Below are 17,022 nucleotides of genomic sequence, written 5' to 3'. Positions count from 1 at the left end.
ATTTTTTTTATGTACATTATAATCATAATTACTAATACTATATTATACTATACCAATAACATACATTATTTCTAGTATATGTTATTATATATCTATAACATAGTTAACAAGGAGCAACTCCTCTCCCACATGCATTTTAGGGCCGTCACGTGGCCCCGCCTGACGGCGATACGTTGCGGTTTTTTTCTGCCTTTTTTTCCAGCCTTCAAATTTTTCTTTTCCAGCCTTCAATTTTTTTTTCATCTTTCATCAATATATTTTGTATAATTTTTTTATGTATATTAATTCTTTTCCTCCCTCTCTTATCAATATATTTTGTATAATTTTTTTTTATGTATATTATAACCATAATTGCTAATTTGTTGTAACTAGCCAAGTTTGTCATTCTTATTGGGGGAATAGCCCAAGTTTTATTTTATTAAGCAAATAGCTCATATTTTCGGCTCAGACCATAATGCCATTGGTAAATTCACGAATTGGTTAATTTAATTAACCTACTGGAGTGAGTTAGGTTAATTAATTAACTTATTAGTTGAATATTAGTTTAGGTTCTGATATTTAAGTTAATTTACTAAATGATTGAATTCGGAATTAGGTTAATTAATTGAATGTTTTGAATATCAATTGACTTAAGTTATGATTTTTATAAAAACTTTTGTGAATTTCAAATCTTTCACGAATCAGTTAATTAATTAACCTAACTCACTCCAGTAGGTTAATTAAATTAACCGATTCGCGAATTTACAAAGTGCATCTCCTCAATCCCCTCCATCGCCGCCGATTTCCTCTCCGCCGCCGATTCCTCTCCCCACGCCGATTTCCGAGTCAATCCGGTTCCTTCCGGTGAGGTCGAGCATTGCCGCCGCCGGAGCTCGACTGAATCGACGCCGCCTATGGCGGATCTTGACGGCGTCTATGGCGGATCTCGCCGGCGACGTGTTAGGGATCAGCAACGAGGATGGACGACGACCGGCAACGACGCGGCGGCGTGAAATGGATCGGCGGCGATTAGCGGCGTGAAGTGGATCGGTGGCGTGAAATGGACGAAGACAAGAACGAGTTTAGGTTTAGGTTTTGGGAAAATTGAGTTTTGCTCTTATATATGAGGGTAATTTAGGTAGTGAAATATTAATTGGGCTATTCACTTAATTTATTTAAACTTGGGCTATTCTCCTAATATTGATGGGTTGATTGGGCTAGTATGCTCACTCTCACATACTATATTATACTAGGGAAATTGCCCTAAATAGGAGTAAAAAAAAGTGTTTTGACTTTTTTGAACTTTTTTTTTCAAAAGGTCACAAATAGGACCTCTGACACTTTTTTCATTTATGTAATTACCATTATATCCTTATTTATTTACTTTTTGTAAATGTCAATATCTCATGGACTCCACTCTCACCTACCTCTCTCTCTCTCTCTCTCTCTCTCTCTCTTTCTCTCTCTCTCTCTCTCTCTCTCTCTCTCTCTATATATATATATATATATATATATTGTTTGTTCTTATATGTTATAATAAAGTACACATAAATAATTAATAAAATAGACACATTTTTTATTTTATGAAATTAGGTAGATTTAACTTCCATGAAAATAATAAAGTACACACATAAATAATTAATATATTAGACACATTTTTTTATTTATTTTTATGAAATTAGTTTGATTTAATTCCATGAAAATATTAAAGTACACACATAAATAATTAATAAATTAGATACATTTTTTTTTATGAAATTAGATACATAAATATGAATCCTACGTCGTACGAGTACATCGTGTGCAGGCAAGGGATCTCCGACTCGGACGCCGGTTCCGAGCTGAATGGTGCAAAGAAGAGCATGATGGTTGTGTCGGAGTTCATCGGGTGTTCCCCGTCGCTGTTTCATTAAAAATATTATATCATTCTAACAAATATAATGTTAGATGTATTGTATTTTATTCTGACCCCTTCTATCTTAAATTATTTGCGTCTAAATAAAATAAAAAGGTGATGTTATGTGATGGCATATGGACATTGATTGAAGCTTTGGAATTTTAACTCTTAATTGTGTAGATTAGAAGATCATAAACTACTACAATTTGGTGACAAAGTTTTTCATGAAATTTTCAGTTTCGTGACAATATAGTCACAAAAGTAAGCACTTTTGTGACTATATAGTCACAAAATTTAGCACGTTCGTGACAAAATTGTCACTAAATTTTGATTTTTTTTTAATTCATCCAAAATTAATGGATACTTTGATGTATTATTCTATTGAAAGTTAATCCAACCTTCAATGGACTACTAGTCCGTAAGCAAATATATGTCAAAGGAACAAATTATTTCTAACGAAAGTGTATAAGAAAGACCTTATTTCGTGACCATCTTGTCACCAAATCTTCCAATTTCGTGACAAAATGATCATGAAATCCATTATATTTGTGACCAAGTGGTCTCGAAATACATTATTTTCGTGATCAAGTGGTCACAAAAGTTCAATCTTTCGTGACCAAAAATTCACCGAAGTCCAATTTTGGTGACCTGTTTCTCACGAAACAAATGTATTTCGTGACTTTTTTGTCAAATTTTTATGACTTGTTTGTACTTTAAATATTTAAGTACAAATTTACCCGAAAATAGTTGTTTTCAAAGTGGTAGAAGAGTGGCGTTGGGAATTAAAATAATAAAATAACAAAGAAACTTAAGAACTAATAATCCATGAATACACTTGGATAATGAGATAATGTTTTCATTTTAAAATTTAAAGAATATCATATAGTCTAAACACATGTATTTACGTCACAAATGAAATAAAAGCAGCGAAAGTAAGCTTGTTTATCAAAATTGAGGTCGTTTTCGTGACTTATGTGTCACGAAATTTTAGACTTTCGTGACTGTTGTGTCACGAAATTCTAGACATTCGTGACCTCTATGTCACAAAATTTGGGACTTTTGTGACCTCTATGTCACGAAATTTGAGACTTTCGTGGCAACTTTGGTCACGAAACGCGAGAACTTTGTCACGAAACAAGTTTGTTACAGTCACGAAATAGAATTGTTTTGTGACTTCAGAGTCACGAAATGGGGCTCTTTTAAGGAATTTAGGAAAAAAAAAATCACTTGTTTATTCGTTAAGTACTTTATAGGAGACCAGTGGATTTTATAAAAAAAACAAAAACAAAAACAATGTAAGTCAGCCTCTACATAGAAGATGATGTTATGTCTTACAAAGTTTTGTTCAAACATTTATTTGTCTAATGTTATCATTTTAAAATTTACATAAATAGATATAGTCTAAACTCATAAAATAACAACGCTAATACATGAATTATCAATAAATTCTCACATTAAAGATAAGTTAGAGGAGAAAACGACATGTCGGACGACATGACGTTAAACCTCATTAACTTATAATCATATGTTTAGACTACTTGACATTCTTTCCCCTAAGACCTAAGACGTATTTAATGAAATAAAAGAGAGATTTCTCATTAAATTCCATAAAAGTATCCAATTTCATGACTGAAATGTCACAAAAACGTATTGTTTCGTAACTTGAAGAGTTTGTTTCGTGACACATACGTCATAAAATTCCAAATTCTCGTGATATAGAAGTCATGAAATCCTCATTTTTCGTGACATAGAAGTCACGAATTCCCATTTTTCATGACAGATAAGTCACGCAAGCCCCATTTTTCGTGACAGATAAGTCACGAAATCTTCATTTTTCGTGACATAGAAGTCACGAAATTCTAATTTTTCGTGACATAAAGGTCACGAATTCCCATTTTTCATGATAAATATGTCACGAATTCTCAGAATTTCGTGGAAGAGAAGTCACAAAATCCGAGCCAATTACGTGAAACATGCTATCTTTCAATCATTTGATCGTTTGGTCCTCATAAACTTGCTTCTAAACTATTAAATGAGTGGATTTGGGAGGACTAACAATCCCAATACATACGTTATCAATAAAATCCACACATTAAAGAGAAGTTAGACGGGAAATCGACATAACGGACGACATGACGTTAAACATCATCACCTATGTTCATATGTTTAGACTATTAACATTCTTTTCCCATTTGAAATGATGAAATAGTACAAATTAATGTATGTCAATAACACTTCACTATACATGACACATTCTTTCATCATGATCTTCTAAGTAAGTAGAGTTTGACTTACCATCTATTTTTTCAATTTTTTTATTTTTAAATTTATAACAACCATTGGTCCCTTAAGACGTATTTAATGAAATAAAAGAGAGATTTCTAATTAAATTTCATCAAAGTATCCAATTTCGTGATTGAAATGTCATGACAACGTACTGTTTCGTGATTTGAAGAGTTTGTTTCATGATAGATACGTCACGAAATCCCAATTTTTCATGACAGGATAGTCACGAAATCCCCATTTTTTGTGACATAGAAGTCGCGAATTCGCAGATATATGTGTCAATTACATGAAACATGCTCTCTTTCGTTCATTTGATCTCGTTTGGTCCTCATAAACTTGCTTCTAGACTGTTAAATGAGTTGATTTGGAGGACCAACAACGCTAATACATGAGTTATCAATCAATTTCCACATTAAGGATAAGTTAGAGGGGAAAACGACATGTCGGACAACATGACGTTAAACCTCATTAACCTATGTTAATATGTATAGACTACTTGACATTCTTTTTCCATTTGAAATGATGAAATTGTACAAATTAATGTGTGTCAACAACACTTTACAATACATGACACATTATTTAGACATTATATTTTTATTTTCCACAGTATATTTATGTGTGTACTTTATTATTTTCATGGAATTAAATAAAACTAACTTCATAAAAATAAAAATAAATATGTGTCTAATTTATTAATTATTTATGTGTGTGCATTATTATTTTCATGGAAGTTAAATCAAACTAATTTCATAAAAATAAAAAACATGTGTCTAATTTATTAATTATTTATGTGTCTACTAATATTTTCATGGAATAAAATCAAACAAATTTTAAACATTTATTCGTCCAATGTTATCATTTTAAAATTTACATAAATAGATATAGTCTAAACTCATAAACTTTGTAATTTAGGTATTTAAAACGTTGTAAAAATTACTCCATGTCGTTGTCTCGTGATCCAAGCGAATCCCTTAAATGCATCAAACTTCTCTTTAATCTTAAGTTTGATTAATATAATATATTATAGGGTTTGATATTCTAAAATTCACTCATTGAACAGTCTGGAAGCATGTATTTACGTCACAAATGAAATAAAAACAGCGAAAGAAAGCTTATTTCACAAAATTGGGGTCGTTTTCGTGACTTACGTACGGTAGCAATAACACTGAAATGTCATGAAAACGTACTGTTTCGTGACTTGAAGAGTTTGTTTCGTGACAACTACGTCACGAAATCCCAATGTTTCGTGACAGGAAGGTCACGAAATTCTCATTTTTCGTGACAAATAAGTCACGACATCCCAATACTTCGTGATATAGAAGTCACGAAATTCTAATATTTCGTGACATAAAAGTCACGAATTTCCATTTTTTCGTGACAAAAACGTCACGAATTCCCAGTCAATTACGTGAAACGTGCTCTCTTTTGCTCCTTTGAAATCGTTCGGTCCTCATAAACTTGCTTCTACATTGTTAAATGAGTTGATTTGGAGGACTAACAACGCTAATACATGAATTATCAATAAATTATCACATTAAAGATAAGTTAGAGGAGAAAACGACATGTCGGACGACGTGACGTTAAACCTCATTAACTTATAATCATATGTTTAGACTACTTGACATTCTTTTCCCATTTGAAATAATGAAATTGTACAAATTAATGTATGTCAACAACACTTCACAATGTACAAGATACATTTTTTCCTCAAGATCTTATAGGTAAGTAGAGCTTGGCTTACAATGTATTTTTTCAATTTTTTTAATTTTTATGTTTATAAGAACCATTGGTCCCCGAAGACGTATTTAATAAAATAAAAGAGAGATTTCTCTTTAAATTCCATAAAAGTATCCAATTTCGTGACTGAAATATCACGTTAACGTACTGTTTCGTGACTTGAAGAGTTTTTTTCGTGACATCTACGTCACGAAATCCCAATGTTTCGTGACAGGAAATTCATGAAATCCTCATTTTTCGTGTCAGAAAAGTCACGATATCCCCATTTTTCGTGACAGGAAAGTCACGAATCCATTTGTTTAGGGACAGGAAAGTCACAAAATTTTATTGTTTCGTGTTATTATTTATTAAAAACGAATTTCATAAAAATAAAAAATGTGTCTATTTTATTAATTATTTATGTGTGTACTTTATTATTTTCATGGAAAATTAACACAAAATTATTTCAAAAAATAAAAAAAAATGTGTCTATTTTGTCAATTATTTATTAAAAACAAATTTCATAAAAATAAAAAATGTATCTATTTTATTAATTATTTATGTGTGTACTTTATTATTTTCAAATTTTTATTTTTATATTTATAATAACCATTGGTCCTCTACGACGTATTTAATGAAATAAACAAGAGTTTTATCATTAAATTCCATCAAAGTGTCCCATTTCGTGACTGATATGTCACGAAAACGTATTGTTTCGTGACTTGAAGAGTTTTGTTTCGTGACAGATAAGTAACATTATCCTCATTTTTCGTGACAGGAAAGTAAAAAAATGTGTCTATTTTAGTAATTATTTATGTGTACTTTATTATAACATATAAGGACAAAGAATAGAGCGAGAGAGAGGGGTAAGTGAGAGTGATGTCCGTGAGACATTGATATTTACAAAAAGTAAATAAATAAGGATATAATGGTGATTACATAAATGAAAAAAGTGTCAGAGGTCCTATTTGTGACCTTTTAAAAAAAAAGTCCAAAAAAGTCATTTGCATTTTTTTACTCTAGTTTTGGAAAACTCTCATTATATTATACCAATAACATACATTATTCTGAGTATTCTTGGAAAAACTATGTGGTATTAATATTATACGTAGATTTTATATGTTATTGTTTGATGTATAATAAACTTTTACAAGTTAACATAACAATATTTATTATTAATATAAATATAAGAAATTTTTTATACTTTCTATTTCTCTATATATTTTTTTTTAATTTCTTTTCTCAAAATTTAACTTCAACTTTTACTTACCTAATTTTTTTTCCCATAATACTTTTAAGAAATCTAACAGATAGAAAAACATGTAGTATTTTGAAAACCTTTGAATCATAAGAGAATTTTTTTTTTACCTTTTGTTATTTTTTAAACATCTTTGACAACGATTTTGCTAGATTTAATTTAATACAATTAAAAGTCTTCAACTTGCTTTATTTTACTTATTTTTTCTTTTTCACTTAAAAAAAAAAAATTCTGACTCGTGCATCGTGCATTTTTTATACTAGTCCAATAATAATTCAATAAATTTTTATTGGGTCCACTAATTTTTTTTAGAGTTAATTAGATCTATAGAGTCAATTTGTTTTAGGAAACAAATAGCTAAATTTTCAACTTTATAAAGTTTAGTAGGAAGTCTTGAAGAGCAACCATTCATTGTCAGTGATTCCATGGGTAGAACATAATACAAATCTGAAAGCAGAAATGCAATACATTCTGAATAAATAAAAAGAGTATGAGCATTTTTACACATGAGAAACAAATGTAAATAATAGAATTAGGATGAACAAAGAAAGAAGAGAAGAGATTGGGGGATTTGATAGGATAAGGATTCAGAAGATGTCAAGAATCTCAAGAATGGGACGATTACAGAGAGGGCAAGAGCCGCGGTTGAGCCAAAGCTCTCTTGAACACACTCTGCAGAAGGTGTGACCGCACGGAATGAACGCCGCCCCTTTCCGCCGCCCCATACACACGCAGCACCACTCCGCCTCCCCTCCGCCGCCGCACCTCTCCGACTCCTCCAGCAGCCTCATCAGCGAAACCCTCCCCGCCGCCGCCGCCGAGTCTCCGGATCGGAACTGCCTCTCCGCCGCCAGCGCCGTCGCCAGGTTCATCCCCGGCTGAGGATCCGGATCCGACTCCCGCTCCGGACTCGGATCTCGCTCCTCCGGTCGTCGCCGCTCGTCTTCCTCGTCGTCGGCGACGCTGATCGCGACGCCGCAGCAGCCGATTCCGATGAGTCCGAATCCGAGGCGCTCCTTGAGGCCTCTCCGTCGCCCTCTGGCTTCGTCGGAGGAAGCTTCGGCCATTTGCTCCCTCAGAGAGCACAGGACTGTCTCCGTCGCCGCCGTCCCGGTTCTGCTCTCTCCGGTGGTGGCCGGTTCCTGCAACAGGGCGCTGAGTCGACTCATTTCGTTCGAGACTCGGAAGGAATGGATGTGTTGGGGAATGTATTTGCGAGATTGGATCGATTGATCTATTTTGGATGTTTTTTCGTTTCGGTGGCCATGGAAACCCCGTGAGAAGTTACTTGCAGATTTTATGACGGTGAAAAAATAACAAAAAAACAAAATATATAGGAAGAAAGAGAGAGATGGAGAAACAAAGCACACCTCTTTATTATTGAACATCTGCGACGATAGGACCTTTGAGCGAAAGCGACTTGGACATGGAGTCCTATTTCCTAACCCCGAAACCCAGCTGCTTAGTAGTTAGTAAGTACTACTATTATTATTATTATATTATGATGATAGATAATGAATTCTGGATTTATGTCGTGATGTGAGCTTTTACGAGCCAGGCCAGCTAGTGTGAAATTCAACGTACAGAAAATGACAAAATGGAAAGAAGAAAAATAAGTAAACAACAAAAGAAATAAGAAAAATAAATTAGCTTTACAGTTCTCGAAGTTTGGACAGAGTAACGGGAATGGCTGGCCTGACTGGGCTCACAACTGTGCATTCCATTCTTTATTGTTCATATTCCTTTTGTGTTGCGTTTATATTATTTAGTTACAAATATTTATAGGATGAGAATCAGAATCGAGCGTTTGTTTATCAGCGTAAGAGGTGAGTTGTGTGATTGAGTAGACAACTGCGTTCTGTTCTGGTATTTGATTGCCGGCAAGAAAAAAACGAAGTTAAAATACCATTGGAGCTGGCGCGTCAACCGATCGTCGCCACGTGGCATTGTTTTTGGTGCAAATGCATTTGCAAGCCAAAGCGCACTTCATGTTTTTCCACTCCCGCTTTGAAATTATAAACGTCATTACATTCACACACTAAACAAAATCAAGCCCAAAAAGAAAAAGAAAATGGTAAATCGCAAAATCAAGATATGCTTTGATTTCCTCATTTCTAAGCGAGTATACAGTGCTTTGTTAAAACTTAAAATTCAAAGTAAAGAGATACAAACAGTACTCGTTTTGGTTAATAATTATATAAATTTTCCAGTGTCATGACTCATGATGCAGCTTAGAGAATTCTTGTCCCCTCGACAGGAAAGATTGGTGCACTGATTGCGCTGAAAAAAGGGGAAATCAAATCATTTGCAGGGGAAATTCCCGAATCCAAAAGATCTTCTTCGAAAGGTTTTCATGATTGATCACCACCTTTTCTTTTCTCTTTTAGGGACGCGATTTTGCAATTCAGTGGGGCTCATCCCATATTCTAATTTATTGAATATATCTTTTCATCGCAACTTTGTTTCACTAATTGTTTCAGTCTCAGTTTTGTTCGGTTTTGTTTTGTTTTTTTTTTTGTTTTTTTTTTTTTTTTTTTTTTTTTTGTGAAACTCGTGCCTGTTGATTATTCTGATACTATTATAATCGAGACTTAATCCTCTTTCCTTTTATTGGTAGTCATCCGCCATATGTTACAAGCAAAAGTTTGAAGTACCGTTTACCGTTATCGTATCGAGACTCAGATTTTATGGGTATATCACTTACCACAAAAATTTATTGTGGGTTTTTCGGGAAGGAAACCGGTATATTTTTCATAATAAAGTAATATAAAATACGTTTTCATAATTTTAATTTTTTAGTTAAATTTATTTTATTTTTATTTTTATTTAGAATTACGGTAAACCCCGATTTTTATAAAGTTTTTAACTGGTTCGGACCGATTTTTTTCATCACGGAATTCTCTATCGGTATCGGTGCAATAAATCCGATTTCATGAGTATTTTACGATTTTGTACGTTTCGCTACCAAGATTTGACGATAAACAGTATACTGCACGGTAACGCACTGACTACCTCGGTAACTCAAACCTTCACGAGTTACTGATTGTAAGATCCGAAAGAAAAAAAATGTATATGTGTATATGATTGAATCGAAGCGTGAATAAATCGATCGAGTCTATGTTGTTGGAAATGAATTAATAACAAATATAATCTTTTGTGAATTAAATGGTAGTCTACTAATTGAATCAAGATGAATGATAAATCTTTTTTGGTCTAAGAGCATCTCCAATCAGGCTCTCTATATAAGCTATTTATCTATTATAGCTAACAAAATAAAAAATGACCACTTCAACAATACTCATGATGGCTCCATACTTTAACTTTTGGAATAGAGAGCTATCCAAATGTTGCGAGCAACCATCCTCTAGCTAAACTTTTTTAATATTATTTTAATCACAGTTATTAAATATATTATTATTATAACATTATTCTTACAACAATTTTTTTTCAACAACTATTTTCTCCAATAGCTCTTTTGTTTCCAACAGCTCTGTATTTAATAGCTCTTTTTTTTTCAACAGCTCTTTGAAGCACTCTTTTTATTGCTATAAATATTGTGTTATTTGGAACAAATTTAAAATCAATCTTTCAATTATACTCCTTTTTTAGTCTATATTGAAATTATGGATTCTCAAAACTTTTCATATTACACTAATCTTCTCAACGAAGAGTGTATAGATATTTTTAATCAACCTACACCATCTCAAATGCTTAACCCAATTGAGTCTTCAACAAAAAAAACCTTCAAGACCCGTAATTTTTCTATTGAAGAAGATAGTCTTCTTGTTTCGGCATGGCTCAACACTAGTATTGATGCTATACAAGGCAAAAACAAAAACAAAACAAAAAAATTAGTGAAATATTGGCAAAGAATATGTGATTACATTCATGAGTACAAAATTTTTGAATCTCAAAGCACTGCCAACTCATTGATGCATCGGTGGTTGGGAGTTCAACTCTCGGTTAATAAGTTTTGTGATTATACTATTGATGGAAGACAATAAAGTGGTATCAACGAGCAAGACAAGGTAAATAAATCATATTTAAATATATTCATATTTATACTATGTTGTTTGATTTTGTTTTTTTTTTTAATTTGTTTTTAATATTCAGATTATTCAAGCGAAAAGTTTATACCAACAATCTCAAGGAGGTCAAGCATTTTAATTGTTACACTGTTGGAATGAACTGAAAAACCATCCAAAATGGATGTTTGAAATCTCAATGAAGAAATCAAAGTTTAAAAAAAGTTATACTCCAGCCACCGCTTCTCTTTCCACCCCATCTTCTATAAATTTAGAAGAAGAAGATTTGGAAAATGTAACAAATGTTAACTTCGATCGACCAATAGGAAGAAAAGCATCAAAGGGTCAATTGAAAAAAGACAAAGTAAAAAAAATCAAGTGACACCTACGGCTTGGCTATGTAGGCAACTTTTTGAAGACAAGAAGGAAATGGATCGCAGAAAAAGAGAGTTTTATGAAAGAACATTTGCTCAAAAGCAGGAAAGACTATATTCTTGATTAAAAAAAAATCAGCTAGAAGAAGAGAAAATAATGGCAATTGATACTACTAATTTGCCTGCATTTAAAACTTTCTTAGGGAGATAGTTGAAAAAAAGAGTTGGATATGTCTAAATAATAGCAATAACATGTTTGCGTTTCAAATACAATATTATCTAGTATTATTAAATTTTGAAATCATGTAATACAATCAAGTATTTCACCCATCTAATAAATTAATACTATTTAGTTTATGTTGTTCCCACGTATATTCCACAATATCACATTGGAGTTAAGAAATCATGCATATCTTAAATCACGTGTACGCTCATGTGACTCTCACGGTCCAATTTCATCAATACCACGTCATAGTTAAAATCAGATTGACCAATATCTCTCTCATCTTCAATAATCATATTATGCATTATTATGCATGACTTCATAATATCACCAAGTATTTATTGATCCCAAAAATGAGTTGAACCACGAACACTTGCAAATTGCAATTGAAGCACCCCAAATGCTCTCTCTACATCTTTCCTTTCAAACTCTTGAGATGCAGCAAAATGTTTCTTCTTATTTCCTTGCGAAGCTGGTATGGTTTTGACAAATGTTGACCATGATGGATAAATCTCATCAGCAATATAGTATCCCATTGTATAATCATGACCATTAGTTCTATAATTAACAAGCGGAGCACGCCCTTCCGTGAGATCATTAAACAGAACGATCATTAAGAGATCATGGTAAACCAAAAAGTGCATGTCATATCCAAAGATCATAAGATGCAATAGCTTCCAAAATGATATTAGGCTCATGAATGTGACCAGAATACATCCATTGCCATGCAATAGGACAATTCTTCCACTTCCGAGGCATACAATCAATACTTCCCAACATTCCCAGAAATCCACGAACAATATTAACCTGCAACAATCTTTCAATATAAGCACTATTTGGTGATCTCAAATATGTATCCCCAAATACTGCTATAGTTGCTTTGACAAATTTTCTCAGGCTTTCAATTGCAGTACTTTCCCCCATTCGGACATATTCATCCACGAAATCTGATGCCAACCCGTAAGCAAGCATTCTAAAAGCAGCACAAATTTTTTGAAGTGATGAAAGACCTACAATTCCACAAGCATCAACTCTTTGAACAAAATATGGATCATAAGCTTCCACGGCCTATTGTATTCGAACAAATAATGATCTATTCATTCAAAACCTCCTCCTAAATAAATGAGGACCACATTTGTTGTTTCCGCAATGTAGTCACGATAAAGCCTTTCATTACGTTTAACTTTATCGCGTTGAATAACAGTATGACCTATTGTAGATCCACGACATAATGACTTGCTCGACTCTCATTTTCCATTTCTTCTTCTTCATCTTCTTCTTCAGCCATCGCCATTGTTAATAATAAAAGATCATCGTTGCTATCGTCATCAAATAGCATTTTATCTAATCGATTACGATCCATCTCTATTTGTAAAATATATTATAAAAATAAAAGTTGATATAATTTTGAGATATAAACTTGATAGACACAATTTAGATGGACAATCTGTGATGATAAGTAGTCTTATTTATGTACTAAAAAAAAGTAACCGTTAGAAATATAGCCGTTGTAGTTAATAAATTAATATATGTTCAATATTTAAAATATAAAATAAAATATTAAAACAATGAATATTAGCTAAAATAGAGACCGTGGTTGGAGTGTGATGAAATAAAATGGCTCTTTATTGTAGCTTTTAGCTAAAGTAGTTAAAATGTAGCTAAAATATAGAGAGCACCCTCTAACACTCTAACTTAGCCAATCGGGTTGTGGACATGACACCATCCAAATACAAAGCATAATCTCTCATATGTATACCCAAATCATCCTCTCACAATTCAACGTAGTCATTATTTAAAGAGAGAGTATGCAAATTCATGGCCTTTTATCATATGTATTAAGGTTAAGGGTATTATAGTTATAAGCAAGGACGAAGTTAGATAGATTAAGGAGGTTTTAGCCTCCCACCCTTTAAAAAAAAATAGAGTACTAATTATAATCGGAGAGAAAAATAAATTTAGTGTAAAAATTACACCAAATATGGTGTTAGCACTGGAGATGCTCTTAAGAGCCGCTTACATAAAAAATATAGTATAATTCTCAAATAGTTACAAATATAGTTCAAACTAATGCATACAACATATTATGTGAAACATATGCAAGACCATTTATTATAGTGGTCAACACTTCTGGAAGTCGAATTAGTATTTTCTTACTCATTCACGCGGAGAAAAATATATGTAAAAAGGCCTTCTGCGTATCATTATGAAGAAACATAAAACTTGCCAGAAATACATATTCTGGACACAATGGCCAAGATGTCTCAACATATCGTGCATAATGTTGCAAGACATCTTGCGGAACAAACTTGTCATGAAAAATGACCCAACAACACATGTAACAACTACTAAGAAGTCGAGACCCCTTTGGTGTAGGTGGAGTGCTTTAGATGGCAAAACGACTGAGGTTTTCAATGACAATTAGATTCCCTCCGGCCATTCTCTGAGAACTATCACAACGCCATTCTCGGAGCACTAGCATTTGAGAGTCGCTGATCTGATCAATAGCCCCTCACAAAGGTTGAATACGGAAAAAATTTGAGAGTGTTGTTGGTAAGTCGATGTTCAGGCAATCGTGCAGATTCTTCTAGACCAGGCACACCGAGACAAAGTAGTATGGCATACCAACAAGAATGGTAGGTATGCACGATCAAATCGGATTATGTTAAAAAGATGGAACTGACTATTCCTCACAATGTGATGGATTTCGGAAATCCCTTCAAGTGGAGACTCGCAACTGCCTCCCCTCTTATGGTGCACTATATGATCGGGGAATAAATTGCAAAAATCTATGTTCTCTATGTGGCTCTTTAGAATCTTTGGGCCAGGTTTTCTTGAGATGCTAGAGAATTAAGAGAATTTTGAAGAACACTACATTTTGGTCCAGTAGAAATGCTTGTTGGCTGTGCATAATCTCATCAGCTCTAATTCGACATCAGTGATTGGTTCAATAGTTTGAGACATTCACAGCCCTCTCGGTGATAATTTACAGCATGTAGTTTCCTTCCAAGGAGAGTAATAATGCAGCTCATTTTATAGTCAGATACTCATTTAGCTTGGTTGGTAATACCTTTTGGATTTTTGAATGTCCTTCTTATATTCTAAATATTACGATTTGTTTGTTTCTTTTCGTTAATGGAAGGTCATTCTGTTTTTTTTTTACCCTATCTATAGTTTATATAGTAAGACCACTTCAATCTTATTCTCTTTAGGAGGCAAGAATACCAAAATATTTTATCTATATTTTTAGAGGAGAGAGAGAGAGAGAGAGAGAGAGAGAGAGAGAGAATCGGCCTAATATATCAGCAGTTGACTATAAATGTTTTTGTTATACATATTTATTACATTTTTTATGTTTATATTATTAAACATCCAAGCACTTACTCAAAACCGTAGCTTGATTTGAAGCAGGTGTATAGTGTTAATGCATTTTTTTTTATCAACATTCACGAGACACATGTCGGGGTGCGAGCTTGCGACGTGTATCGATCTCGAGTTGCAGGCATCGAATCTCCTATGGCTCTAAATGGATCATAACGGATCGGGGATATCTCGTGGCGTTACGACTGTGGTGGAGACTTTCGGGAACTCGATGTAGGTGGTGTGGTATGTCGTGATCTTCATTTTCCTTAGATGAAATAGAAGACACAAATGGTGATATATAATGGAATGTTCCTCTTACTAAGAAGAACATGATAATTGGATTTCTCAAGTTCTTGGACACCTTTTTAGAGAGAATGTAGTGTGGCATAATTTTAGCCTTTGTTTGTGAAAAGAAATATGAGAGAGAGAGAGAGAACAATTATTCTTCAATTCTAGAGAGAAATGAAGTAGATCATTCCTCTTTTGTGTTTTTCTAAATCAAAGGTGATGGATGTTGAGTAACTCTAGCATTATTTTACGAGTATGTGTTGAGTGAATTTTTAGAGTGAGAAAGAGAGAGAGAGAAGTGGTAGTATTTTTCTTCTCTTAGAATTGGTTTCTCCTTCTTCTACATCATGGATGGTATTTATAGGGAGAGTTGAACTTTGACTTGTCTCAGACTTGTCTCAAATGGTGGTTTTACACTGTTGGAACATTATGGGCTCAGAGCCATTTGTGGCTCAACCTCCAAAGTTGTTTTACGGCTCAGCCTTCAGAGTCGCTTATGGGAACGTTTGGAGCTCAGAGCCGTTAGAGGCGCTTCCTTCAGAGCCATTTGTGGCTCAGCCTCCAGAGCCGTTTTGCGGCTCAGCCTTCAGAGTCACTTGTGGGAACGTTTGAGACTCAAAGCTGTTAGAGGCTCTGCCTTCAAAGCCATTTGTGGTTCAGCCTTCAGAACCGTTTTGCGGCCCAGCCTTTAGAGTCGCTTATGGGAACGTTTGGGGCTCAGAGCCGTTAGAGGTTCTGCCTTAAGAGCCATTTATGGTTCAGCCTCCAAAGCCATTTTGCGGCTCAGTCTTCAGAGTCACTTGCTTGTCGTTTTTTTTTATTAGGATTGTCATTTTCAATTGTGAAAAATAATGACATAACATATAGCATCATGAATTCGTGATTCTCTCCTCTCTCAGAGTTTCCGTAATATTTGTTAAATATAATTTCCCACCAATTATTTGTATCAATACCTGTAGAAGAAAAGAAATTAGAAATTAGCAGGAGCAGGACGACAGAGATAATTGACTTACATTGGAAATTAGCCGTCCAATATAGTTATGTACTGAAAGAAACCATTTTTTTTTCTTCTTCTTTATTTATCTAATGCGTATACATGGGATTAAAAAATATTATTGTTTATAAATATCTAAATTGTTTTTTCTAAGGGGGTTTTTTTTTCAAAGGGGAAATTGTTTTTTCTAAGTGCCCCTTTACGTGTGAGTATGGGCCTGATCCAACAGAGAATGTGTTTACATGAGCTTTTCCTAACTTTGGCATTCTTAAGTAGTGAAAAATGAAAATTATCTCAAATATCTCAATTTTTATTTCATAAGTAATTGTTTTTGCAGAATTTTTCTTGCCATCAAAATTTTCTTTATTTTTTTATTGTTTAAATTTGCATTTCAGTTTTTCTTTGTTATTTATCGTACTCATTTTAAATAGTGGTAAAATTGTAAAAAAAAATTATAATATAAATATATTTCTATGCAAGGTTTAAAAAATTGAGATGAAAATTAACATATTCAAATGAGGTATTGTGCAGTTCTCCCTTTTAAGAAAATTTATAGCTATGTCTAACTCATTTAACATGATATAATTTAGAAATAATTACGTCAAATTTTCTTGAACTT

General features: G+C 33.4%; 1 protein-coding gene and 1 pseudogene across 2 annotated transcripts; one reads left to right on the top strand and one right to left on the bottom strand.

Annotated features, from left to right (window-relative positions):
• Nucleotides 1-7,566: 7,566 nt before the first annotated feature.
• LOC149385337 (uncharacterized) lies at nucleotides 7,567-9,021 on the bottom strand. Of its 2 annotated transcripts, XM_089624891.1 has the most exons (3): nucleotides 8,793-9,021; nucleotides 8,507-8,594; nucleotides 7,567-8,278 (listed from the first exon to the last, which is right to left on the bottom strand). In XM_089624891.1, exons 1-3 carry the CDS (start codon nucleotides 8,858-8,860, stop codon nucleotides 7,724-7,726), a joined length of 711 nt encoding a protein of 236 aa, XP_089481017.1. In that variant the 5' UTR covers nucleotides 8,861-9,021; the 3' UTR covers nucleotides 7,567-7,723. The 2 variants fall into 2 exon arrangements, with proteins under 2 accessions (XP_089481017.1, XP_089481018.1); XM_089624892.1 differs by lacking the exon at nucleotides 8,793-9,021 and having other exon boundaries at nucleotides 7,567-8,370; nucleotides 8,507-8,774.
• A 1,738-nt stretch (nucleotides 9,022-10,759) lies between these two features.
• On the top strand, nucleotides 10,760-16,021 carry LOC149385336 (uncharacterized; annotated as a pseudogene).
• The last annotated feature ends 1,001 nt before the right edge of the window (nucleotides 16,022-17,022 follow it).

Source organism: Urtica dioica, chromosome 9 (genome assembly GCF_054948205.1).
Source record: "Urtica dioica subsp. dioica isolate 48M chromosome 9, U.dioica_male_clone48M_v1_H2, whole genome shotgun sequence".
NCBI lineage: Eukaryota > Viridiplantae > Streptophyta > Magnoliopsida > Rosales > Urticaceae > Urtica > Urtica dioica.
The sequence above is the reverse complement of the archived record's forward strand: the minus strand, read 5'-3'. Positions and strand labels throughout refer to the sequence as shown.